Source organism: Lepus europaeus, chromosome 10 (assembly GCF_033115175.1).
Source record: "Lepus europaeus isolate LE1 chromosome 10, mLepTim1.pri, whole genome shotgun sequence".
Classification (NCBI taxonomy): domain Eukaryota; kingdom Metazoa; phylum Chordata; class Mammalia; order Lagomorpha; family Leporidae; genus Lepus; species Lepus europaeus.
The window spans coordinates 109,296,764-109,324,177 of NC_084836.1; the positions used below are offsets into that span (position 1 = coordinate 109,296,764).

At 43.7% G+C, this 27,414-nt stretch overlaps 1 protein-coding gene across 1 annotated transcript in view; it reads right to left on the bottom strand.

The window, feature by feature from the left end:
* The window catches only part of PTPRT (protein tyrosine phosphatase receptor type T), a 787,789-nt gene that overhangs the window by 372,363 nt on the left and 388,012 nt on the right, over positions 1 to 27,414 (bottom strand). Inside the window, exon 7 of the mRNA XM_062202558.1 lies at positions 23,402 to 23,698. Within this exon, the coding sequence (XP_062058542.1) occupies positions 23,402 to 23,698 (297 nt within the window). The remainder of the gene's footprint in view (positions 1 to 23,401; positions 23,699 to 27,414) is intronic.

Here is a 27,414-nt window from a genome sequence, read left to right on the forward strand (position 1 = left end):
TTAGCCTGTTGAGCCACGGCGCCGGCCAAGGCCTGGTTTCTTAACAGCACCATCTTGCTGGATCCCAGCATCCCACAACTGTCTGGAAGATTCTGAGCCAGAAAACAAATGATCACCAAAATGTTCAGGTGCAACTCCCATAGAGATCATGAATCCCTGGAAAGCATTACCAGACCTATTTATAGTTTCAGTTTTATAAAAGCAGGTACTTTTCCTAAGAACTTACTCTTTGATCAGAATTTTACATACATTATTTCATTTAAGCCACAAAATAGCTTGGCCCAGTATGTATTATCTTCTTTGTGCAATAAGGGAACTGAGGCTCAAAGAATTAAATAACTTGCTCAAGGTCATATGGCTCTTAAGTTGTAAAGAGGGAACAGAACACCTGTCTATGAGCTTCAAAGCATATACTCTTAATCATCATGCAATGCCTCTAGATATAGCTTGGCCATATGTTACAATACATTCCCCATTGTTAAATTAAAATATACTTAGTTTTTCTCTTTATGGACATGACACTAAGAATTTGTTGAATATTAAGAATAGAAAAAGTCACTCATAATCCCCATATTCAAAGATATTTTTTCCAGTATGTTAGGCATATAAAATACACATACAAATATCATGGTTTTAAACATTTTAACACTTTCTGTGCATGTTGTATTGTGGCTGTCACTAAACAAACCACAGAGTTTATTAAAAAAAAATCCTTAATTGCTCTTTGAGGCCATGCATTTTTATTGGCTGCTTATAAGGAAACAAGCCCTGTCATAGTCAACAATCCTTTATTACTGAACATTAAAGTTGGTTTGAATTCTTCATGATTATGGGTAATGTTGGAGTAAGCATTTTTATATATAAATATTTGCATGCAACTCTGCTGCTGATGTCCCTAACATAAATTCTTGGAAATTAGTTTACTGGGCTTAAGTAGTTGAACTATTTTATTTTTAAGACTTTCTGACACAACTTGCCAGATTGCCTTTTTGAGAGTTTGTAGGATTTTGAACTCCTCAACAGAAGACTATGGTTAGTCCTAATCCTTGCCAACACTATTTAAAAAATTAAGTGCCTGTGTGTGTGTGTGTGTGTCTTTTTTAGAATACTGGAGCGTGCAGATTTTTGTCAGTTTAATTAGCCATTTGCATTGAGTCTTTTATGAACATGCTCTCCAAACCCTGTGCTCGTTTTCCCATATGGCTCTTCATTTTTTGTTCATCTTTGTCTTATGGGCTTATAACTGTAACCTCCTTTTCAGAACATTAACTTTTTTGCATGGGTTACAGTTTTTTTCCCCACCATTTCATTTACTTTCTAAATCTTTTAGGTGTATAGAAATTTTTAATTTATCCAATATCTTACTGTTTTTTCCTGTTCACTCTTCCCTACACAAATATTGATTATTTCATATGGTCATTAGACTATGATGGACACTAGGGATACACCAAACTCACTAACAGAGATGTAGCCAAATGCTTGATAAAGCTTGTATTCTGGAAACAGATACATACATTAAATAAATACACAATTAATTCATTCATTGAGGCTGTAATTAGGACTTTGAGTTAAAGGCACATGGTACTAGGAAAATATCAGAGAAAATCTCATCTGGCAAGTCAGGATACTGAGCAGCAAATAAGCTAGAGTTGATGGATATGCAGAAGTTACTAGGGAAAAGAGGAAAGGTGTTGGAAGCATGGTGGACAGCTTTATGGGGTCAGGGAGAGAAGAAGAAAAATCATTTAGCAGGCTGCTATGGTCATTCTGAGGAGGAATAGTGGCTTGGACCAGTGTCAGGGTGCAGAAGAGAAAGGGACTGTTTAGATTTGGGGATGCTAAACTAGCATGACTTGGTGGTGATGGATAAGGGTGAAGAAAGGAAGGGTTGTGTCATGATGGACCCCAGCCCTAAATTCTTATGTAACTGGGGAATCATGAAGATGGAGCCTCATGGCGTGACCAGCTCTGGAGAGTTGGTGAGCTCAGTTGTGAGCTCAGTTTTTCTCATACTTTCTTTGAGGTGTACACAGAATATCCAAATGCTGTTTTTAAGTACCAGTCGGATATTCAAGCTCTTATAGCCAAAGTAGAGAACAAAAGGAAAAATGCAGGTGTAAGTTCATAGGAAATCTGATCTTAACAGTGAGGAGGAAAACAAATGGTGAAACTTGGAGACAGAGAGGCACAAGGCTTACAAGGAAGGTGAGTGATCAGTGTGCTATCCAGGACAGGACCCAGGCTAAAGAAGGGACTGGTCAGCAGGAGTCAGAAAAGACACAGCTTTAAACTTGTTTCTTGAATTTAAGATCTTCAAGGGTACTTGTGACTCAAGCAAGAGTAAATTAGGGGGCCGGTGCTGAGGCTCACTTGGTTAATCCTCTGGCTGTGGTGCCGGCATCCCATATGGGTGCAGGCTTCCAGTCCCAGTTGCTCCTCTTCCAGCCCAGCTCTCTGCTGTGGCCTGGGAGGGCAGTGGAGGATGGCCCAAGTGCTTGGGCCCCTGCACCCACATAGGAGACCAGGAGGAAGCACCCGGCTCCTGGCTTTGGATCGGCGCAGCACCGGCTGTGGTGGCCATTTGGGGAGTGAACCAATGGAAGGAAGACCTTTCTCTCCGTCTCGCTCTCTCTCTAACTCTGCCTGTCAAAAAAAAAAATAAACAAACAAACAAGGAGTAATTTAGAAGAATGTTGGTTTCACAAATACATGATTTGGTCTGTGAAAGGGAGGGGAATGCAAAAATAGTCAGGAAGAAGTACAGAGTCAAAGCAGTGCCCCTTTCTGAAGACGGGGGAGCTGAGAGCATGATCAAAGCAATGAGGGAAAAACCTAAATACAGGCCACAGATCGAAAGGTGCCCTGACGGTTCTATCTGCTTGAAAAGAAGAGTGAGCTGCGGCGTTCTCTCTGTCTCTCTCTCACTGTCCACTCTGCCTGTCAAAAAAAAAAAAAAAAAAAAGAAAAAAAGAAAAGAAGAGTGAAAGAATTTGCTGAAAGTGTAGTGGGGGCGGAGTTACGTCAGAAATCTGGGGAGAGAAGCTTCAATCACTGAGAAGTGCAAAGTAAGCCACAGAGAGAGGGACAGGCTCTATCCATCCACCGGAGACTGTGATGGTGAAGCTCAAGGTAGTAGGACTAGGCCACCATCACATCTCAGATAAATAGAAAAAAATGAGTGATTATTTAGTTATAATTTATTCTCACCTTTTTCTTTTCACACCTCACACTTTAATCCACCCAGAATTTATTTTGTATAAAGATGTACACAGTGGAAATCTAACTATAGTTCTTTATCATTTTCTTAAGAAAATTAATTGACCAGTCAAGCCATTCCTCAATGATTTAAAATGCCATCTTACCACATGTTAAATTTATTTTATATCCTGCCATATGTTGTACGGCTTTCTTCTGTTCTCTTTCACTGTATCACAGCTCCTACTGTGACAGAGTCCCTACTGTGTTGAGATGACATGTTTTAACACTTGGTAGAACAAGTATTTCCTTTATCAGTCGTCTTTGCAAAGTTTTCTGGGATATCAATACTCATTTACTCTTCCAGAAGAACTGCAGAGTAATTTTACAAAATGTCAACAATTCCTTACACTTCTATTCTTTTCTTCTGGGGGCAAAGCATACCTCTTCATGACAATGAGTTCTTCCACACAGCAATACTGTACAAATCCTCATTTATTAATACTCCTTTGATGTCTGTCAGTTAAAAACATGGTTTCTTTTTGCTTCTTAAAAATTGTATTCCTAGGACTTTATTACTTTGTTCCTACTGGTTTTGCATTACATTAAAAGTTTCTCTTATAATGTTTTGTATTACATTAAAAAGTATATAATATATAAAGAACAAATACAAAATGAAAAATACTTCCAATCTTCTCTGAGAAATAAAAAAGTCACTGTACCATGAAGTACCCTACTTGCCCGCCACGTCTCCCTTCCCCATAAAAAAAGTCAGGTACTTCCCATACCTTTATGTCAATGATTCTCTTAATTTTTTTGATATATATATATATGTATACACACACACACACACACATATATATATACATAATATTTATCCCAATACAATGTACATTTAGGTTTTTTATAAGATTTGTTATTTGTCCCTCAACATCATTTGGCGCTTCATCCCTGTTGATGCACATAGCTGCACATTATGCATTTCAGTTTCAGGAATGTAGTGCTATTTATTTCATCATTCTGCTATATGGCTATCAGGGTAGTTTCCAGATGGAAATACATAAGCATATGGCTCAGATGAATATTTTTGTACATTTGGTTGAGCACATATAAGATTTCACTAGGTGATACTTAGGAAGGGGCTAAGTAAATTGAAGGGCATATCTTTCTTCAGTTTTATTGGGTAATGCCAAATTGTTCTCCAAAGTGGTGACAGCCATTTATAGTCTCCCAAGTAATGTTCTGAAAATTCCTACTTGTCCACATCCTTAAAAACACTTGGTATTATCAAATATTAAAACCCAAAACCATCTGGTGTGTGTAAAATAGTACTTCACTGAGGTTTTCTTTTTTTTTAATCCATTTAATAAAGAGGCTGGATGACTTTTACTGTTTGTTAGACTTTTTTTGTCTTTTTCTTGTTGATTTCTTGAGATTCTTTCTATATTATTCACACTTTTACTTGGTATAAATGTTATAAAAAGTCCAACTTAGTAGCAAATACTGTTATCCCACACATACTCTACTGCATAAAACACTTGCTACTTTATCTTAAGGCTTTAAGAGCAAATGTGGTGTTCACACGGGGCAAGGAAGAAGTGCCAAAGAGTTTATGTTCCCAATGTATCCTTCAAGCAACCAAAGACAGGAAGTCGACAGCCATCCTGGATTTCTCAACACTTAGTTGGGTAGTTCTGAGCCCTGTCCTACTGATACTTCTTCAACTATCTCAACACTGCTGCCTCAAAGATGACAATCACGACAATGACGACTTCCAACCCCTCGTGAACTGTGACTTCTGTGCAACACACAAAAATGAACTACTAGGAGGGTGAAATTGAAAAGTAAAAGTGGAATTTAAAAAGCAAAGAAGATGTAAGCTTCTTTTTAAGTCCTCTACTTCTGTACTATTTTTTGATGGACCAGAAAGTGTTAATAAGTCAGGAGCTTGGCCCACACCTGGAATGGTGCAGTTCTAAAACCCAGTTATTCACGAGGCAACTTTCTCCACAGGACTCCTTCTCTTCCTACTCTCATTTGTCTTTCCCTTACCAGTGCATACTGGGACCACCTCCTAAAAACACTTTGTCCCATCTGAATTCCTATCTTGGGTCTGCTTATGAAGAAACTCAAACAGAAGAGTCCTATTTGAGAACCACGTTTTCTACTCCAAGGTTATAACAATATTTTCTTCAGTTGTCATATAAAGCTTTAAGGTTATGCTTTTAATGAAACATAGTCATTCCATTTGCAACTGTGTCCTTATACATAACTTGAGAGAAGGATCCAATTTGAATTTGATCTGCCATGCTGCCTTTACTTTATATCACATTTCCAAATACATATGGGTCTACTTCTAAGTTCTGTTCATTCACTTACTCTATTAATAGACAATTCTTGAGCCAATAACCACACCTGCTTAATTAACCAAGATTTATAAGCATTAGAACCTGATAGAGCAAGCCTACAATTTTGTACTTCACATAAAGGGATATCTCAGCCATTCTTTTCTCCTGACACATACATACATTTTAGATCAGCTCCTACACTTTAAAAAATTTGATTTTATATTAAAATTGAATGAATTTTAGGTCACCAGTTAATTTGTATCTTTATAATATTAGGTTTTACCATCCATAAACATGGTATATTTTTTAATATTTATTTATTTGACAGACTATAGAAAGGAAGGGAAAGGTATGTGTGTGGGAGAGAGCGATCAATCTACCATCTGCTGGTTCACTCCCCATATGGCTACAATGGCCAGGGCTGAGCCAGGCCAAAGCCAGGAGCCAGAAGCTTCTTCCAGGTCTCCCACGTGGGTGCAGGGATCTAGCACAGCCCCCATGGTCTATATCTTATTTAAGGCTTCTTAAATGTCATTCAGGGCCAGCGCCGCAGCTTACTAGGATAATCCTCTGCCTGCGGCACCAGCACTCTGGGTTCTAGTCCCAGTTGCCCCTCTTCCAGTCCAGCTCTCTGCTGTGGCCCTGGAAGGCAGTGGAGGATGACCCAAGTGCTTGGGCCCTGCACCCGCATGGGAGACCAGGAGGAAGCACCTGGCTCCTGGCTTCAGATCGGTGCAGCACACCAGCCGTAGCAACCATTTGGGGGGGTGAACCAATGGAAGGAAGACCTTTCTCTCTCTCTCTCTCTCTCGCTCTCTCTCTCACTGTCTAACTCTGTCAAAAAAAAATGTCATTCAGTGCTTTACATATTCACACATACATCTCAAACTTTGATAAATGCACAAGTATTACTAAAAACTTTATATTTGTATTGCTATTCTAAATTATACCTTGAAAAAATGCCATATCCTTATTACATAAATAAAAATGCAATTGACTTTTTAATGCTAATATCTTGGCAGACATATTACTCTTGTATTAATTCTAGTAATTTATTCAGATTTCTTTAGGTTATTTATGTTGATAATCATGGTATCTTCCATTAATAATAGTTTGCTCTTTTCCCGTCTTTAACTCTGGTTTTTTTTTTTTTTTGGTCTTATCTTCAACTAGGGCTACTGAAACAATATTTAATGAAAATAGCATATGTAATTTTCCAGTATTAAAGATAATGATATTATTCTGTCCTTGATTATGGTGTTTGCAGGTTTCTAGTAGATTATCTTTCTCAGATTAAGAAGGTCCATTTTATTCCTCAAATGCAAAGATATTTTGTTTTTAAATCTTGATGAACTTTCACTGGTGTTACTGCTATATCTATTGTGGTACTGATATGTTCCCCCTTTCGCAGTATATTAATACAGATTTACATATACAGATCTAATAAAGTTGAATCAATATTGATTTTTTTTTTTTTTTGACAGGCAGAGTGGACAGTGAGAGAGAGAAACAGAGAGAAAGGTCTTCCTTTGCCGTTGGTTCACTCTCCAATGGCCGCCGCGGCCGGCGCGCTGCGGCCGGCGCACCGCGCTGATCCGATGGCAGGAGCCAGGTGCTTCTCCTGGTCTCCCATGGGGTGCAGGGCCCAAGCACTTGGGCCATCCTCCACTGCACTCCCTGGCCACAGCAGAGAGCTGGCCTGGAAGAGGGACAACCGGGACAGAATCCGGCGCCCCAACCGGGACTAGAACCCGGTGTGCTGGCGCCGCTAGGTGGAGGATTAGCCTAGTGAGCCGCGGCGAGGGCTAAATATTGATTTCTTAAACTAATTCTTCCCCATTTGTATACAACTCTGGATTACTATTTAACATTTTGTTTGCAATATTTGCATCTAATTTTATTTTTCTCATAGTAAACTTTTCTGGCTCGATGTCTAGGTTGTAGTCATTTCCTAAACTAAGGATCAAAGTCTTCTTCCATTTTCCTCTCTTGGAAAGTATATAATACTGAAATTCCACATGCCGAGCAGTTTTTGCTGATCGTGCGTGTAAAACCACCTGGGACTGATATTTTCTGTGTTAGAAAAAGTTTAAACTGCTAGTTCCATTTCTCTATCTGTAGTAGAACTATATAGGGATTTTTTTTTCCCCTTGAATGAGGATTCTTTTTAAAAAGACAGTAACTGCCTTTTTTAAAAAAATTATTTTATTTGAAAGACAGAAATACACAGAGAAGGAGGGAGATACACAGGCAGATCTTCCATCCACTGGTTCATTCTGCAAATGGCCGCAATGGCCCGGGATGGGCCAGGCCAAAGCCAGGAGCCTGTAACTCCATCTACGTCTCCCACGTGGGTGCAGGGGCTGAAGTACCTAGGCCATCCTCTGCTGCTTTGCCAGGAGCATTAGCAGGGAGCTGGATCAGAAGTGGAGCAGCAGGGACTCAAACCAGTGCCCATATAGGATGCTGGTGTTGTATGTGGCCACCCAACACACTACACCACAATGCCAGCCCTGAATCCACCTTTTTTTTTTTAATCAACTTAATTTCAAATGTTTTGGTATCAAATTAAATATATTATCTTAATTTTTATCTTTTGTAGCTTTTTGATTATGAAATACATACAAGTATACAAAGCACAAACATCTCATAATTGATTAGTAATCAACTTCATAACACGATCTTGCTTTTCTTTATGATTTTACTCCTTAATATTATTTAGTAAAGAGTTCTAAATTGTTTTACAAGATCATTTGGGAAAACTAATACTTTACAATGAAATTTCCACACCATTAATGGGCTGCACTGTAGTATTGATGGAGATATTCCTATTAGTGTTTTTGTATCTAAAAATCTGGTTTCTTACTGTCATTCCTAGGGGTTATTTGCATTGCTATATTGTATCAGTCCCTTTTAATAACAATAAAGCCCTTTTCTCGTCTACCCCCAGTAACCTTTCTTTACATAACCTTACACGAAATGGTTCCCAGTGGCCTGATTCAGGGGTTGTTCTGCTTGTAAGTATAGGAGTCCCTGTTTTAAGTATTTCTGACTTACATTGAGAGGGAAAAAGTTAGGCATAGTTGTGCATTACTTGGCCAGGTGAGGGTCTGCTTGTCTTGTGTGCCGGTGTTGGGGGGAGGTCTGCGGCACTTTTAGGGAAAGGAAACAAGCAGGGAACAGGTAGATTCTCTACAGAGAGGGCTTTTTAGGTGTTGTGGGGGACAACTTGTGCTTACAGAATTGTCTTCCTTTAACTGGACTCTCTTCCCAATGACAGCCTTCCATTGAAGACCTCTCCTTTTTTTTTTTTTTTCTTTAGCACATGCCCTGGATGCCGGCTTGGAGGGGGTGTTCACCTTCTCTGCCCTGTGGCCTATGAAGACCCTTGCAACTCTGGGATCCTGCCCAACAGCTGCCTGGCCCGTCAGAGCTGAGTGTACCAATGCAGGCAGGCGTGGGAATTTCTACCGCTTGCACAACAGGGCTCCTCCCCCTGCAGTCCCAGCTCCCTCAGTTCCTTCTGTGTTTCTTGTTTCTGGCATGAGTCTGGAATTATCTTGAAGTTCCAAGCCACGGTGAAGATGTTTCTCTGTGTTTCTTTGGGAAGGGAGTTTGCAAAGAGTGATCAGAGTGCCACCTTGCACAGAACCCTACTTTTCATCCTCTTAGACCTGCCAGGAGCACTGCACAATAACTCAAGGACAGGCTGCCTGCGTTTGTTTTTGATTCTCAGCACTGGTTTGCTCTCTTGGGCAGGTTGCTTATGGTTGCTGTGCCTCGTTTTCCTACTTTAACATGAGGATAAAACCAGTATCCAATCTATGGGTTATTGTGAGCACTCAATATGCTATCCAATTTACACATCTGTAAATTTATGTAAAACGAATTATATTATGTATGCATATGCACTTATGTATATACCCTTCACAATACATGTGCATGCACGTAAATGTATATAAATTGCTTAGTAAGGTGCCTGAATTAGAGAATACTCATTTGTTTGCTTCTCTCCCACTGCATTCTCTGAGAACTGTTCTATTGTAGCTTGGAGATCACTAATTCTATTTTTTGCAGAGCCAATTAGAATTGTTACTATTTCCAGAGATGGCTGTATTTCAATCTGTTCTTTCTGAATGGTGTTACAATGGTAATCATAGAAGCCATATATTCCCATAGCTTACTGAAGATGCTAAACAGTTTTCTATGGTCTCCTGATTCCTATGGCAAATAATTCTAAAATCTATTTTGTCTCCAAGGACTCAGGATTCATTGATCCAATAATGTATTGTGTGCTTCTTATCTACCTGGCACTGTCCTAAGAGCTTGGAATGTAGCAGTAAACAAACTAGAAATAAAAATCCTTGTCTCCATGGAGTGCATTCTAGTGGGAGTAGGTAGATAATAAAATGTATAGGGAAATAGGAAGTATGTCAGATGATAAATGCTCAGGAGATACACAGAGCAGGGAAGAGGACCAAAAAGTTTGGTGTGGGAGGCTTCTGGTTTTTAACAGAACGGTCTGCATAGATTTCAGATTCCTGAAAGGTGACGCTAGAATAAAGACTTGAAGGAGGTTAAGGCAAATGAGCCTGCAGAACCCTGAGGTAGGAAGAAGCCTGGTAAATGTCAGGAGCGGGCAATGATTGGAGAAGCAGCAGAAGGCGGAAGCCGAAGATGATGAGGTCAGAGGGCAGCCAGAAGTGAGAATTTCTAGTCACATGGGCCTTGTGTGGCTTTGGGTTTTTAATCTCAATGACATGAGAAATCGCTGGAGGTTGGAACAGAAGTGTGATGTGATTTGCCTCATGGTTTAACAGGATCATTCTGGCTGCTGTGTTAAGTAAGGAATGCAGGGGCCAGAGGTGAAGCTGAAAGACCCACTGAGAAGACTGATGCAATAACTCAGGCTGGCAACCATGATGGTTTGAACCAAAAAGCTAGCAGCAGAGGCGGAGAGAAAGGACTACATTTTTGAAATACACGAAGGAATGAGCCAAGAGAACATGCTGATGGAACAGACTGGGGAGCGAACAAAGCTGCTGCTCTGCATAAAGCCAGGGGGCACCACTCACAGACCCTGCAACACATCCTGCAGCATCTTCTTTGGAGTTGTGCCATCGGGAGTGTCTAACAAAAAGCTAAGGTCTAACAAAAAAAGGGGACTAACAAAAGCGAGGAGTCAAGGATTTTGGCTTTAATCACTAATACAATGGAATTGCCATTAACTGAAATAGATCAGACAGTGGGTAAAGAGAATGAGTTTGATGGAGGCTAAGGGATGATCAAAGACTCAGTTTTGGATGTGTTTAATTTCAGAGGTAGATGAGAAATCCAGGTGGAGAGGCTGAGCAGAGTTGGATAAACGACTCTGTAGGTATGGGGAGACATCTGGCTTGGAGATATCAATTGAGGGAACTGTGACGATGGTGATGGATTTTAAAGCCAGCAGACTAGAGGAAATAATTAGGGGAATGAATGTGAATTCAGGGTCAGCAAACTGTGGCCCTCAGGCCAAATCCAACCAGCTGCCTGAATTTGTAAGTAAGGTTTTATTAGAACACGGCCACATTCATTTGTTTATATATTGTTTCTGGCTGTTTTCCTGCTGCCATGGCAGAGCTGAACAGCTGCCCAGTCTATGAAGCCCAAGTTTTAAGGTCAGGCCAGCCTCTTGAATGGCTGTGAAGGAAAGAAACCCAACAATTGATCCAGTGATATTGGAATGTTTAAAAGAAACCGGCAAAAAGACCGAAGTGGAGGAGTCAGAAGGAAGCAAATCGAGGAACCTGTGATGTCCGATGCAAGTGCAAAAAAAAAAAAAAAAAAAAAAAAGTCTTTTTTCAGGACGATTTCATAACCAGCTGTGTGAAATACTGCCAATGAACTCAGTAGAAGATTTAATTCTGTGGGCAGTATTAATTGGATCTGGTAAAGTGAAGGTCCTGTGACCATGAGAGAGCGGTTTAGGTGGAATGGTAGAGATTGGAGTTACTTTGGTTGAATGGGATCAAGAGAGAACAGAAGATAAAGCAAAGGGTATAGAGGCAACAGTGGATGGGGCAGCAGCTGAGGAAGGCAGGGCTGGTAGTTTTGTTTTTGTCTTTTAAAAGAGTAGAAATACAGCTCGGATGTAAGGTGATAAATGTGATCAGTCATACAGGGAAAGTTTGATGTAGGGTAGAAAGGGGACAACTGCTGGACTAACAACCTTGAGTAGGGAAAAACAGAACTTGGTAAAGTGGAAAAGTTTAGAAAACAAATTGTTCATTCGTGAAGCTGGAAGGATTGAATATGGGGCAAGATGTGAGTGATAAGAGTTTGAGGAAGTCTATTCAAATGACTTCAATTTTCTCAGTAAAACAGGCAATGAAGTCATCATGAATTGAGTGTGAGAGCACAGTAGCGTTGCTGGGGGTCTGGAGACCGGGGAGAAACAGCCCATGGGGGCCTAGAGGGAGGAACGAGCCAGGGAAGCAACATGCTCTCGGCAGCTTTGCAGACGGCTCCAGGGATGCTCCTGGCTCCAGTGGTCAGAGTGGTCAGCACAGGGGCGGGCACTCACCCACGAAAAGGGAAGGCTGCAAATAGAGAGGGGACCAGAGGGAACAAGGGTTCTGAGTCCAGAGAAGCGAGAACAGTGCCCGACATCGAAGAAGTGCGTGAGGCAGTGACTGGGATGACTGCCTAAGGAATTTAACCTAAGCACAGAAGGGAGCAAGGGCAGCGACTAGGCATCAAGTCCTACTGGGGTTGAATTTTTGAAGGCACATCACTGGGCAGAGTGAAGTGAAGTGAGAAGATGTCAGAAATTGAGATTGCAAGGGGTAAAGAGATCATTTTTAAACGGTTCCTTGACCATGGCAAATAAAAAATTTGTACAGATCTTTGATTTGGTGACTCTTAGTTCAACACCTTGAAATCAAAAGTTGTTACTGTCACTACCGGAGGCCGCCCAGCACTTGGCATTGAGCTTTCCACCGCGTTGTTTATGTATTACCTCGTTAGAGGCTGGTGGGGTTACCATTCCCATGTCAGAGAGGAGGGCTCTGAAGTGTACCAAACTCAAGTGTGTTAACCAAGGTTGCATGACAATATTAAATGAAGCCTGGGGGCCAGTGCTGTGGTGCAGCAGGTTAACGCTCTGGCCTGAAGTGCCGGCATCCCATATGGGCGCCAGTTCTAGCCCCGGCTGCTCCTCTTCCAATCCAGCTCTCTGCTGTGGCCTGGGAAAGCAGTAGAAGATGGCTAGGTCCTTGGGCCCCAGCACCCATGTGAGAGACCCAGAAGCTCCTGGCTTCTGGCTTAGGATTGGCACAGCTCCTCCAGCTGTTGCAGCCAACTGGGGAGTGAATCAGTGGATGGAAGACCTCTTTCTCTCTCCCTCTCTGCCAATCCTCTGTGTAACTTTGACTTTCAAATAAATAAATCTTTAAATAAAATGAAGCCTGAGGACAGCTCAGATCCTCCTGTTTGTACCTGTTCTCTGAATCACCCCTCTCTTGCATCACCTGGTAGGTAGGCTCGGCAGGGAAGCTGAAATGCAGTCACAGCACCTGCTGGCAGCAAACCTGGGCTGTCTTAGCTCCAAGTCAAGGCTCTAACTTCCCAATATCACTGCAGAGGTCAACATGTCCTGATGGCATGGACTTACTTTCCACTGATTAAACTGAATGCTTTCTCTTTCTCTCTGTCTCTGTCTGTCTCTCCCCCTCCCCTACCTCTTCTCTCTCTCTCCCATTATGAAAACCCTTCTTTTGTAGATTTTCTATCTTCTGAGTTGCTTTTCCATCCCTTTTTTCTTTATAATATTGAAAATGAATATACATTTTCCCTTTTCACAATTTCGTTTCTTCTATCTAACAGCATGGAACTTTCCATCCTTTTGACAGAGTTCTACAACAAAGGTTAATTACTTTATAATTTCATTCTCCTAAAAAAAAAAAGCATACTAAAATGGCTAATTTTAACTGTGCTTCTTGTCAGTAGGTTCATGTAAAGTCACTGTAATTAAACCAGATGTTTGCTTGTGCCTTAAAGTCAGGTGGTAATTTAAGGAAAATTTTCATTTCAACAAAAGGAGGACAGAGTGCTATCAAAGGAAGTTTTCTCCTTTCCTCTCCACTACTCTCATTTCCTCCCCCTTTTTTCCTTCTTCTTTCTATTTCCAGTCCTGAAAAGTGGGATTAACGAGGGTAGCTATGAGAAGTAACAACCCAGAATAAATAAAAACAGAGAGCACTGCACAAATCAATCAAAGTCCCCTGCCCTACTTTCCTGTCTAAATCATTTTTTTGCCTCTCTACTTCAGGTGCCATGTTGGGTGGCTGGCTGGTTATTGTTTGTCGTAAAAGTCTGGAATTGATGTAAGGAAAATCAAAATATTTTGAGAATAGTTCAGAGGCCACCACACTATGTAAATGAATCTTGGGGAGAAAAGTCAAAGAGATTTAGATCATTTAAATCTACTCATATTCTGTAGTTGTGTTGGAGGTAAACTATTTTTTCTAGATAAATATTTGCATCTTAACATATCAAATACAGGCTTTTAACTGGACTACACAGTGGTATATTGCCAAATGTTTTACAACTAATTCTCCAAGGTGAGGGGAAAAAAAACCAAAGCCGCTGTGTTTGTCAAGTTCCATGGGGTAAAGATTCCCACCACTGTCATTTCAGGCAATGAACGTAACACTAGTTGTGGAGACGCTAATGATCGGCTCTAGCAGTCATGAATACAAATAAATTGCACCACACCTATCTCTACCTTCTCAGTGTCTAGAAATGAATGAGACCCTGTGGTATCATGAAAGGGACATGGACTTGAATGTCAGATATCTGTTAATTCATTGAAGCAGTCAACAAACAGAGAGCACATACTATGGACTGGCACTTCCTTGATTCTGGGGAATATAGCGAATTGAATAAGGCAAAACAAAGTTGCTATTCTCCTAAGGCCTATACTCCCTATAGAGGGACAGCTAATGAATTTACAGAATACGAATCCAATCTGCCATGGAGAAAAAAATAAGCAGAGAAGAGTGTTAGGAAAGTTTTGGCCAGGTGTAGGGTTGCATATTAGGTAGTCAGGAAAGATTCCACAGGTAAGATCTGGGGACTCCATGAACGTCTTTCAGCACCACTGTAGTATGGGATGCTGGGGTCATTTCTGGGAACATCTACAGTGCTCAGAGCTCTAACCAAGTTTTGCCTTTAGGATTTCTTCAGGCGTAGACATCTTTCCAGCCTTCCACTAAATGACACTGGGCTGCTTTACTTGTTGTCTTCTCTACTTTTCTCTTACTTTCCTCTTTTTCAGGTTTTGCGTGTCAATTCTTGTTGGGACAGGTGAACCTATCCCTATCAAGCGGAAGCCTCCTTTTAGTTTACCAGGACTTGAGAAACCAGATGATGAGGCTTATTAGTAATGTGCGTAAAACACAAGTACTCATTCCAGAGATATGCCACTCTTCCTTATAATTAAGGTACATTTTTTTTTTTTTTGACAGGCAGAGTTAGACAGTGAGAGAGAGACAGAGAGAAAGGTCTTCCTTTTTCCATTGGTTCACCCCCGAAATGGCCACTGCTGCCCGCGTGCTGCGCTGATCTGAAGCCAGGAGCCAGGTGCTTCCTCCTGGTCTCCCATGCGGGTGCAGGGCCCAAGGACCTATGCCATCCTCTACTGCACTCCCGGGCCACAGCAGAGAGCTGGACTGGAAGAGCAGCAACCGGGACTAGTACCTGGCACTCCAACTGGGACTAGAACCTGGGGTGCCGGCGCCGCAGGTGGAGGATTAGCCAAGTGAGCTGCAGCGCCAGCCAGTACATGAGTTTTTTAAGCTGAATTAAATGTACAATGATTATATGCTACTAATCACATCAAATATCAATTATATAAATGTATTGTACTTTATTATAAATAATTGTATTTTATCTAATAATTAAAATTATGAGAGCCTACACTTCCTTACTATAAAATATGAACAATAATGATGCTTGCTTTTTCACATTTCATGCTAGTAAGTGGATCTATATTGCTGCTGAAAATACAACAGGATATGACTTCTACAGAAAAGTATCTCTTAGGATCCAGTGAAACTGTATTTGCATTTGCCTTTGACTTCAGCAATCCCACTTTTAGGAACTTCCTCTGAAATTACAGCTCCACAAATACCAAACAACATGTGCACAAAGTCATTTCCTGCAGGATTATCTGTGATGGCAAATAAAGAAAATAAGCTAACTGTACACTGAACAACTGGACACACTGTGGAATATCCATAGACACATGGAATACTATAGAGCCAAAAAAAGAATGAAGAAATTCTGTGCAAACCAGTATGGAGTGATTTACAGGACTTACTATGTAAACTGAGACACAGCGTGCAAGGTTTATCCATTATGCTCTCTTTTATACAAGAAACAAGTGAAAGAAAACATTATTTAATCAATGAAAAATTAACTACAGGAAAGAAAAACTAGAAATGATGGAAAATGGCTACTTTTCAAGTGTGCATTAGAATAGTGCAAAAGACAAATCCCACATTTTCATGTGGAAGTTCATTTCTATGCTCTTCATATATACACACACAGTGTAAAAATGTGAGGGTGACATACTATTTGGTAAATAGATATAAATGTTGATGTCACTGATTTATACCCCATCTACAGTAATACACCCTTATTTCTCATTTGATGATCCTTCACATAAATCATACATTATGATATTGATATCCCCACTTTCAAGAAAAATAATATGTATACATATAAAATACTTAAATATGGGCTGAATATGGCAAAATATTAAAAATTAGTAAATCTAAGGTAGATAAATAATTGAGTACTGAAAAACAGATAAGGTTGGTAGTAACATTTCTTTTTGACAGGCAGAGTGGATAGTGAGAGAGAGAGAGACAGAGAGAAAGGTCTTCCTTTTTGCTGTTGATTCACCCTCCAATGGCCACTGCGGCTGGTGCATCTCGCTGAGCCGAAGCCAGGAGCCAGGTGCTTCTCCTGGTCTCCCATGGGGTGCAGGGCCCAAGGACTTGGGCCATCCTCCACTGCCTTCCAGGGCCATAGCAGAGAGCTGGCCTGGAAGAGGGGCAACTGGGATAGAATCTGGTGCCCCAACCGGGACTAGAACCCGGTATGCCAGTGCCACAAGGCGGAGGATTAGCCTGTTAAGCCACGGCGCCGGCCGGTGGTAACATTTCTTGAAGTGCACTTTTTACAGTTTTGATTTTTGAAACACACAGCTGTTTTGCACAATGAAATCAAATAAATAAGGGTGACTCAAATCTTAAAATTGAAACAAATGAACCTAATTGGATATCAAATTGACAATATAACCATACAGAGAAATGCACTGAACTTCTGGACTGAGTCTTTGCTGTATTCTCGCCGTGGGATATGGTTTAAGGACAGAAAACCGAAACCTTAACCTAACTCAGTAACTTTATTGTTTGTTAGTGGGATTGGTATTGTTATTCTGAAACTCTTGAATGTGCACTGCAGTGTGGAGAAAATAAAAAATACATATATGCATGCTGAGATTCAGGGCTTTCACTATGGAAGAAAGGAGATAAGCATATGGAATGTGAAAGAGTCCCAGGGTGATGGATTTGAATCAGGATGCTTTGTTAAGATAGAGCACGTTCCCAGTCGTCCTGTCTGAAGAAGGCGGAGGAAATATCCAGCAGTGAGCACACCTAGGACATACACTTCAGTGCAAAAACACCACTCCCCACTGAAAGCAACCACAGATCCTCAGATTAGTAGTTGACTCCAGGGCTGGGTGAGGGACATTATGAGGAGAGTCCAGAATACTCTGTTGTGTCAGAAACCAGGAAGACAAATGGGGACCTGTTGAAAGGACCTAGAAACCGCTGGAAGAGACTCCCACTAGCCATGGTCTAGACAATCCAAGTCTCAGAAGGAATAATGATTGTTATGGATTTTGATATACGAAGTCAAAAATTCATCTATGAATTGAAGGAGATGCTAAAAAGAGGAAGGTTCTTCTCTAAAGATGAATGCTAATTAGAAGGAACGAAAGATTTAGACATTATCCCTTTGTAACACTCATGTGGCACCTGATTCAGGTGAGGTTATCAGTGTGTTAACACCACTGAATGAAACTTCCAGGGGAACGGGACCCTCACACCATTTCCAAGCATCATTGCACTTCACAAAAGAGAAAAAGGAGAGGATCTGGGTGGTTCCCCTCTCATCCAAAAACCAAAAGCAGCATCCCCAGGGCAGGTACCCTGACATGCACCTCTCGACAAGGAACCATGAGCAACATGCATACCACTCACACAATATTTTGTCCCAAATGTTTTGCATTCTGGCTTCATCACACATAATCAGATTTAATATTATTAGAAATGTGAACATGGACTCTCCATTAGATTATATTAAAATCAATACTCACTTCCTTACATGTTACAATGATGTTGTGGATATGTAGGTTAATGTCTACTAGGGATGTGTGCTACAGAGTTTAGGAGCCAAGCATTATGATTTACTTCCTTTTTAAAAAGAGGATTTAGTTACTTATTTGAAGTCAGAGTTACAGAGAGAAGACGGAGAGACAGAGAGAAAGATCTTCCATCTGCTGGCTCACTCCCCAGATGTTTGCAAAGGCCAGGGCTAGCCAGGCTGAAGCTAGGAGCCAGGAACTTAATCTGGGTCTCCCAGATGGGTGGCAGGGGCCCAAACACTTGGGCCATGTTCCACTGATTTCCCATGAGCATTGGCAGGGAGCTGGATCAGTATTGGAGCACAAGGGACAAAAACCCATGCCCATATGGGATGCTGGCACCTCAGGTTGTGGCTTTACTGATATGCCACAACACCAGCCTCATGATTTACTCTCAGTGGTTAAACACTGTATGTGTTTATGTGTACAACGCTGCCATACCATAATATCTACCAGTCTTTGTAAAGAAAAAGTAAATGCAGCAAAGTAATGACAAGTGCTGAATCTGGGTGGAGGGTTTCCGAGTCTCCTGCGTGTGACACCTTTAAAGTTCTCTACAGCTTAGAAACATTTTGTGACAAAATGTGGTTAAAGGAGTACGTGAGCCATGGTAGGTGACACGCCTATGGGTGCCCAGCAGCACAGGTGCTCAATTAGTGGCAGCCCAACTAGGACACCATCATCACAGAGTTCATGGCACAACACTGGCTGTGGCCTGGCAGAGGAGAAGTCACTAGGTAAGTCAGCTGTGGTTTTGTCTCTGGGGTTTGTGGAACGGGGAAAACAAAGAATCTCTTTGACGCTTTATCTACAGCTGCTTCTCAGAGGAAGTCACTGGGCCCCGGGGGCCATGAGCGCCTCTCTCTGGCAGTGGCAGACCCTCAGTGGCACTGGGGCACAGACATGACAAATTCTCCAAGTTCTCCAGGCGACAACTGTGCAGCACAGATAAAAGCAGTGTGAATGCAGTGAGCTCAGCCCGAGAGGCTGCTCTCCACTTGGCTGAGAACTTCCTTCAGCCCAGGGGTTTCTGAGGCTTCAAGGCAGCTACAGAACTGCCGCCTCGTGTGTTGGTGTCCCTAATATAAGGTCCACACATCCCTGCAGTTTTATGAATGATGTTTAATGTACATTTAGTTTCCAAGCATTGTAGTTCTCACTGTTTTGACAAAGGCTTTGTGTTGTTGCTGTTTTGATTTTCTTGGTGGTGAGAAGGATGAAGGCAGGGGAAAGCCTGCCTTAAAGCTGCCACTGTGGGTTTGCTGGTGCATAACAGGTAATCTTGGAAGAGCAAGAAGGTTGGAAGAGGATAATGTTTTAAGTTCATTCATTTGAGAGAAGAGAGAAGAGAGAAGAGAGAGAGAGAGAGAGAATATGTTCCTTCCACTGGTTCATTTCCCAAATGCCCACACAGCCAAGGCTGAGAAAGGCAAAAGTCAGAAACTAGGATCTCCATCCAGGTTTCCTATGTGGGTGATAGGGACCCAAGTCTTGAGCCAATATCTGCTGCCTTCCAGGGTGCCCATTAGTAGGAAGCTAGAACAGAAGTGGAGTTGGAACTCCAACCAGGTGCTGTGATAATGGAAGGCAGGTGTCTCAATGGCAGCTTAACCACTGCAGCACAACACACACCCTTGGTGGAACATCTTTAGGAAATGCCCTGACTTCCTTCCTGACAAAATCCCACATATCACACCCACCTCCCGGGTCCTGAACGTTCACACAGATTTTCAACAGTGGCTCCTCCCTGGATAACACCTTGAAGACAGCACAAAGCCACCCTTTGTGCCCTGATTCTGTGTCTCCAAGCAGGCACTGAGTGCACCTATGCTGTATTTTCTGAAACCAGTTCAAAGATTGGTCCAGAGCCCTGGGGAAGTTTCGCAGGGTAGCTGGGTGGTTTCTGAGTTGCATGTGCCAGAGGCACCTTTACCAAGAAACATTCTTCTGTAAGTTACTGCAAATGCAGTAGCTACATTTGTTGAAAACTTAAAATCACTGTGTATTCATCCAATTTCTTAATATGACACCCCATTTAATGCACACACAAACTATAAGGCAGGTACTTTCATTAACTCCAATTTAGAGTGGAGGGAACCTTGGCACTAAGAGGTTAAATAATGTGTCCCAGGCATACCTGGTTCCAGAGTTCAACTTCTCAAACAGTGCACTGTTCTACCTGCTGGAGAAGGGGCTGAGTGCTGTTATAACAATGGAGCCAGTTCTAGAGAAGACTCAGGTGGCTTTATCAGAAGCCAAACTCCAGGGCCACAGCTCTGGGCTGCAGGACCAAGGCAAGACGAGATGCCTGCCCCTCTGTGGGAGTGTCTGGGAGTGGCTCGCAGGAAGCAGACCACTCAACTCTGCTAGGAATAGGTGGCTGTTGGAAGTAGGGGAGGTGGGGGGCTCTTCCCACAGATGAGTGTGATTCATTCTAAGGCCAGGAAGTAGAGGGTGTAATGAAGGGGGGGGGGGGTGTAAGGTGACAGAAGCCGGATCCTCTCTGCTGTGGCCACCTCCAGAGCTGGCCCAGAGTCCACCGTGCAGGTGCTGCAGAGGCGGTAGGATGAATTTCAAAGGGGGTAAGGGGGACTTGTCAGGAGGGTGAGATGTTTCAGGCTGGGAGGTGGTGGGGTGTGAGAACTTGGGGGTAGGGTGAGAAGGGGCTTCCCTGATCTCCTTATAGGACTTTGGAGCCATGGCAGAGTTTCTGGCTCCCTCACAGGACATAACTCAGAGTCCCCCGGAAGCAGTTTCCATGAAACAAGAGTGCCAGGCAGGACTGCCATGGTAGAGTTTCTGTCTTGAGGTTCTCGGGCTAGTCCGAGTCAAGTGGGGGCATTTACCCAGAGCATCTGACAATGACAAAACATCCCTCAGGAGCCCATTACAGCATGTTTCTGCTCCTCGATCCTTGGCCTGGATGGGCGGAGGCAGTTCCTGAAATTCTACCTCCTAATCTCCCCTCACCTACTCAGGTTCTCAGCATGGGGTGACAGTTCCCTGTCCTGCCTTGAGTGCCCTCCCTGCAGACTCCAGTAGTAGCCTCCCTTTGCAGGACTGGGCTCAGAACAGAACCCTAACTTCCTTCCCTTCCTGTCCGGCTCCCCCCTTATCAATCTCCCTTGATTCACTTCCTTAATCAATCATTTGACACAGATTTTCAACTCAGATTCTGAATCTAGGAAATTAACTAGAGATACTCCATAAAGCCAGCAGTAGTCTGGCTGGAGAGAAAGCTGAAACGCAGTCATGACGAAGTGTTTCTTGGGTAAATGCCAGAACTGGCAAATTCTGTCCCGTTAATATACAAATGCCTGGGAAGGAACATTCAAGTCAGTTTGGAGCAGTCAAGGAAAGCCTCCTGGAAGAAGCAACATTGGTGTGAAGAATTGAAGGATGAACAGAGTGTGTCCTGCAAACATGGAGGGAGAGTCCACTCTAAGTAGAAGAGACAGCAAGGGTGAGGGGAGAGGCAAGGAAAGTCTGTGCTCCGAGAGTACAAAGTGTTCCGTATTCTTAGAGCCTCCAAAGGGAGGTGTGTTGGCGGGCAAACTGAAGAAGCAGATGCATAAGGGCCTGCAGGGTACGGAGGTGAAGGGAGGCAGTGGGGGTAGAGGCTGGCTCTTAGGGCAACTTTCAGGTCTCTGTTTTGAACTACCAGATACGGCTCTTAGAGATGGGAAACTGCTCTAGTCTGAAAAGGATTTGGACTCCAAACTCATGCAGGACTTCAAGTACCAAGGTCACAGGTTAATGATGCTAAAAAAGGAAGACATCTAATCCAATTATGGCGTGTGGGATGATGGGCCCAGTAGGAGGTCTTGGCGTCATTGGGGTTATGCCCTTCAAGGGTCTTTCTCCCAAGAGGGTTGGCTACAAAAGGCAGGTTGAGTCGAGCTGCTCTCTGCTTCCTGGCCCACCACGTGACCAAACCAGTGGAGACTGCCTGGTCTTGGACTGTGAACCTCCAAAACTGATCCAAAACAAACCTTCTTCCTTCATAAAAGCTTGTCTTAGATATTTAGCTATAGGGGTGAAAAGTTGATTATGTAGGCACTCAAGGAGAAATGTTAGAATGCAAGAGTGTCGGGGCCAGTGGCCCTGGCCCGACATGAGATGCAGCAGGCTGAGGCTGTCCCTTATCTAATCCTGTTTCCTGCGCTTATTGTCCTGATGGCCGAAGGCACAAGATTTTTCATCCTACATTCCTGCAGGCAGGATGTGACTTCTGATGAAGGTCTATGATGTTCTTTGCTCTATCTGCAGAGCTTGTACCCTGACCATTGCTACTTTGTAAACTTGCTCTGTTCCTGTGCTATGCATGATTGCACACAATGAATGTTATCTGTATGGGGTCTGGGGTATATAACCTTGTCTTTCTGTGTGCTCGGGGCTGGAGACTGAAAGGTTTCTTTAGGGAGACTGCCTCCAGTCCCTCATCGCCAGGCCCCCTACTTTGGCTTGGAACGCGACGAGGCAATAAACGTGGTGATGAATTGACTGAGTGCTGCGTGTCTCCGTGTGGTTTGTCGGGTGGCCTCCGACACAAGAGGATATATTTGTTTTTTAATACTTTGAGTTTTTTTTTTTTAATTTTTTGACAGGCAGAGTGGACAGTGAGAGAGAGAGATAGAGAGAAAGGTCTTCCTTTATGCCATTGGTTCACCCTCCAATGGCCACCGCGGTAGGCGTGCTGCTGCCGGCACACCGCGCTGATCCGATGGCAGGAGCCAGGTGCTTCTCCTGGTCTCCCATGGGGTGCAGGGCCCAAGCACTTGGGCCATCCTCCACTGCACTCCCTGGCCACAGCAGAGAACTGGCCTGGAAGAGGGGCAACCGGGACAGGATCGGTGCCCCGACCGGGACTAGAACCCGGTGTGCCGGCGCCGCAAGGCGGAGGATTAGCCTATTGAGCCACGGCACCGGCAATACTTTGAGTTTTAAGATGTTTGCTGGACATGCAGGTGAATAGCCAGTTGTACGTGTATTCAATGTTTGTGTTAAGCTTTTTAGAATTCTTACAGAATCCCAAGATCAACATGTTGAAGCACTATGATGTATGCTTCCTCCTGGGGGAGGCATCTGTGTATTAAACCTTGGATAGGGGATGTGGAATATAGGGGAATGAGTTAAAGAAGGGTGCTCAGGAGTGCACGTCTGTGACAGAGTTCCTGCTATGTATGGGGACAGCATCCCCTGGAGTTGTACACTGCACAGCCCAGTGGGTCCTTCAAAGAAAGTCTTGGGAAAGAGGCAGATACAAAAAAGGAGATTAAAAATGAGGAAAAACAAAAATCTCCCAATCGATTGGCAGAACCCAATGAACAAGCCCAACATTCCCCATCCCTCAGCCAGCTCGCCTTCCCCCACTCACCGTCCTCCTCGGTCTGCACCACCAGTTCCTCGCTCTCCATCCGGCCCTCTGGGTTGGACAGCAGGAGCCGCAGTCGGATGGTCATGAAGGGGCGCAGGCCCCGCAGGGTGTAGTGGGAAGAGGTCTGGATGACCTCCTCGGCCTCATACTGCTGCTGGTTGAACACATACTGGTACTGCACCGTGAGGTTGTAGCTATGGCAACGGGTCACTGCATAGCCAAAGGGCTCCCACTGCAGGGTCAGCTGCCGGGCTCGGATGTCCACAATCTCCACGTTCTGTGGCCCATGCACCGGGTCTGCAAGACACACAAGCAAGACACGGAGATCAGAGGAGACTGCCAAGAACGTGGACTGGGTATTCCGCAGTATAGGAGAGGCTCTTCCAGGCTGACTTCAATCACTCAGCCACTACCTTCATGATTTTTGCCATGTGCAGCACAATTTACGTTTTTCTATAAATCAATCTTTTTCTTATTATATTTGAGCATCTACAAGAAAACATAAATATACCAAGGGGAAACTTGCCATATATCATTTGCTATAAATAAGCGTTAACCATAAAAGTAAATGCAAAACTATTAAATTCTGTTTATTTATCCATCTATCTATATGAAAGAGAGAGGTCCCTTCCATTGGTTTACTCCCCACATGTCTGCAACAGTTGAAGCTGGGCCAGGCTGAAGCCAGAAACCAGAAATACAATCCAGGTCCCCCACATAGATGGCAAGGTACACATCAACAGGAAGCCGAAATTGGGATCAGAGCCAGCATTAAAACCGAGGTTCTCCATCTCTGGGAGGCAGGTGTTGCAACTGGTGGCTTAACTTCTTGGCCAAACACCTGCCCCAAGGTAATTACATTCTTAAAGGGTGCCACTTAAACCCATCTTGAGTACGACCAACAGCACACTTCCAGGATATACAGCCATGTGATACATAAGGGCATTTTGGTCGATAGATTGCTCATAGAACTGTATATGATATACAGCGTAGGTGTATGACAACCTGTCCCAGCAAGGTCTGTGTAAACACACGCCATGTCACGCACACCACTACAAAATCACCTGGTGCCACATTTCTCAGCACATGCCCCATTGCTAAGTGACTGGTGACTGTGTGTAGACAGCTGCTGACTTCAGATCTGCCACAGCCCCTCCCTGTGGAGCTAGCCTCACCTCTTCCATTAACAGCATCCAGATGTACAAGGGGGAAACCAAGTCACACCCTTGCTGCACAGCACCCAGTGTAGCCACAGGCCACCATGACCCAGTGTCTCTGCCCTGGGATCTCCCTCCTTCCCGTGATAACACAACTTACCACGTCACAGCCTGTGTCCCAGCCCTTCACCCTCCTTTGCCTCCTGTCTGCTTTCTCTAAAACTGGCCCCTGCAGGAACATCATTCTATAAACATGTCTCACCAGGCCTACTCTCCCCAGCACTGTCCTCTCCTCCACTCCTCCCAGGCTCCCACATTGAACACTGGATAATCTCATTTTATTCCTGATGCTTTGTTCACACAAATTAAATAGATGCTTTACATTGAACAGATTATGGCAAACAAGTTTTTTTTTTTTTAAATTCTCACATGGAAAGCTCAATCCATGTTAACATTAGGCATTTGTTATGGTAAAAACGCAACTTCTTGTGTCACATTCTCTTAAGTTAAACGCAGGCTTGAGATTAACTCAGTATTTACCCCATATTGCTTATAGGACTTTGTCAAGTTATGCCAACTCTTTGGGTATCTTTTTTTTATTTAATTTGTAAAATGGTAATAGAAGCTAATATCATGGGCCAGAAGGAGGTTAGTGAAATGTTTGCAAAGCAGTCATAATTGCATTTGGAACATAGAAGGACTTAATATATGGTAGCTTGGATTTCTGTGTGTGTGATTTTGGCGATTTCAGCAATAGGAATAGTAATAAAAGTAGTAACAGTACCCGAGTATCTTAATAGTGGCATAGTAATAAAAGTAGTAACAACAGTACCTGGGTATCTTAAAAGTGGCAGTGCTGGTAGCAGCCACATGTGAAACAAGGGATAGGATTCGGTCATCTTTTTGGTTCCCTAGAGCACTGAGGGGTGCAGCTGCACTTGCAATAAGAAGGAGTAGGGCTGGGAGCTCTTTCTACCTGCTGAGTACCCGGATCTGTCCCCATGCAGAAGACAGGAAACGTCCTGTCACTTGTGTCAGAGCCTTACGAAGGAGCATTAATTCACAGAAACGTCAGGGAGCCCAGGGAGCCAGCCGGAGCTTTGTACGCAGCTGCTGGCCACAGCTGCTGGGGAGAACAGCATTCCCGGCCCCAGCTCAACTGAGGAGTTCACTGCCACTCTCACAACCCAATCATTCATGCTCGCGGGTCCTTTGTGCAAAGGACAGTCGGCGTCCCAAAAGCAAATGGGTGACTTTGAGACTGTGACACTGAACAAGCTGTTGCTAAGGGCCTGTGGCGCTAACCCCATGCAGATGCAAGGTAGGAAGTATGGTCGCTGCAGTAGCTGGGGTCTCCGATGGGTTAAATCTCACAGCGACTCCGGCTGCAGAAGTCCGGATGTGCAAGCACAGGGATGGCAGAGCTGCTCACTGGGGAACTCCTGAGCATCCAGCCAGCCTCGCCCAGCGGGAGCCTGTCCACCTGTCCAGACACGAGAATGTGCCTGGCAGGAGGCAGTCCACGCCCTCGGCACCTCTTCAGCCTCCCTCTCTTGGGTTGCACCTTCCGAGCCAGCGCCAAGCCCAGTCAGATGAGCGCCCTCACTTTGCTCTTGCTCTCCCTCGTTAGGGAGTGAGGACACACTCAAGGCCAAAGCAGAGAGCGCGTTTATCAGGCATCTTTACTCTACCATATCACGTAGGAAATACAACAGCCGTGATTGCCCAGGACGGCTTCACAGCACAAGCGGAACAGAAAGAACACATTGTCATTAAGCAGCTGCAGCCACACCTGCTGGCTTCTTGCTCCTGAATCATCCTAGGACCCTGGGAGGGAGGAATGGGAAGCCCACCACTTTATAGATGAATACATCGAGGTTCCGAGAAGTCTAGAAGCTTGTGCTAGGCAGCAAGGCTAGCAAATGTCAGAGCGAGGTTCTGAACTGGGTCTGACCCTACACCTAGTGCGCAGAGTAAGGGCTTCAGTGAGTACCTGTTGGACAGATGCTCGCTCTGTTTTGTAAATCTGACAACAGCCTAAGGAGAGGGTATCCCTAGCCCTCTACTAGAGGAAGCCACATCTCTGTGAGATGAAATGGTCATCCATCCTAAACCTGCACAGTGAGTTGCAGAGCTGATATATTTAGTCTGTGTGCATTCAAGGCCTCTGAATAGCCTCTTCTCCACGACACCACCAGAGACAGAGAGCAGGAAAAGATGACAAACAGGAGGCACATCACAGTTCTCAGGCATCCAAGGACACCTCAGAGGGATGGACCGAGAAGGCCAAAGACTGCAAGGCAGAAATTTCTTAATCCCCAAGGAGCCTGGGGCAATGTAGAGACTGGCCAGAGGGGGCAATGTAGAGACTTAAATACAGTCAGTGCCGGGCTGATCACCAGTCTGTCTTCCCATCTCTGGGCTCTATTCATCCTATAGCTCACCTGTGCAAATAAATACATTTTTTATTTGAAAGGCAGAGTTACAGAGAGAAGGGGAGAGATCATCCATCTGCTGATTCACCCCCAAAGTGGCTGAAACAGCCAGGGCTGGGCCAGCCTGAAGCCAGGAGCCTGGAAATTGATCTGAGTCTGCCATGTGGGTGGCAGGGGCCCAAGGACTTGGGCCATCTTCTGCTGCTGTCCTACGTGCATTAACAGGGAGCTGGATCTGAAGTGGAGCAGCTGGGATTCCAACCAGCACTCATATGGGATGCAGGTGTCACAAGTGGTGGCTTAACCTGGTAGCCCCAAATCAACACCTTTCTCTCCTCCTCTTTTAATATTTTATTTGAGAGGTAGAATTACAGAGAGAAAGAGAGGGAGAGACAGAGAAAGGTCTTCCATCTGCTAGTTC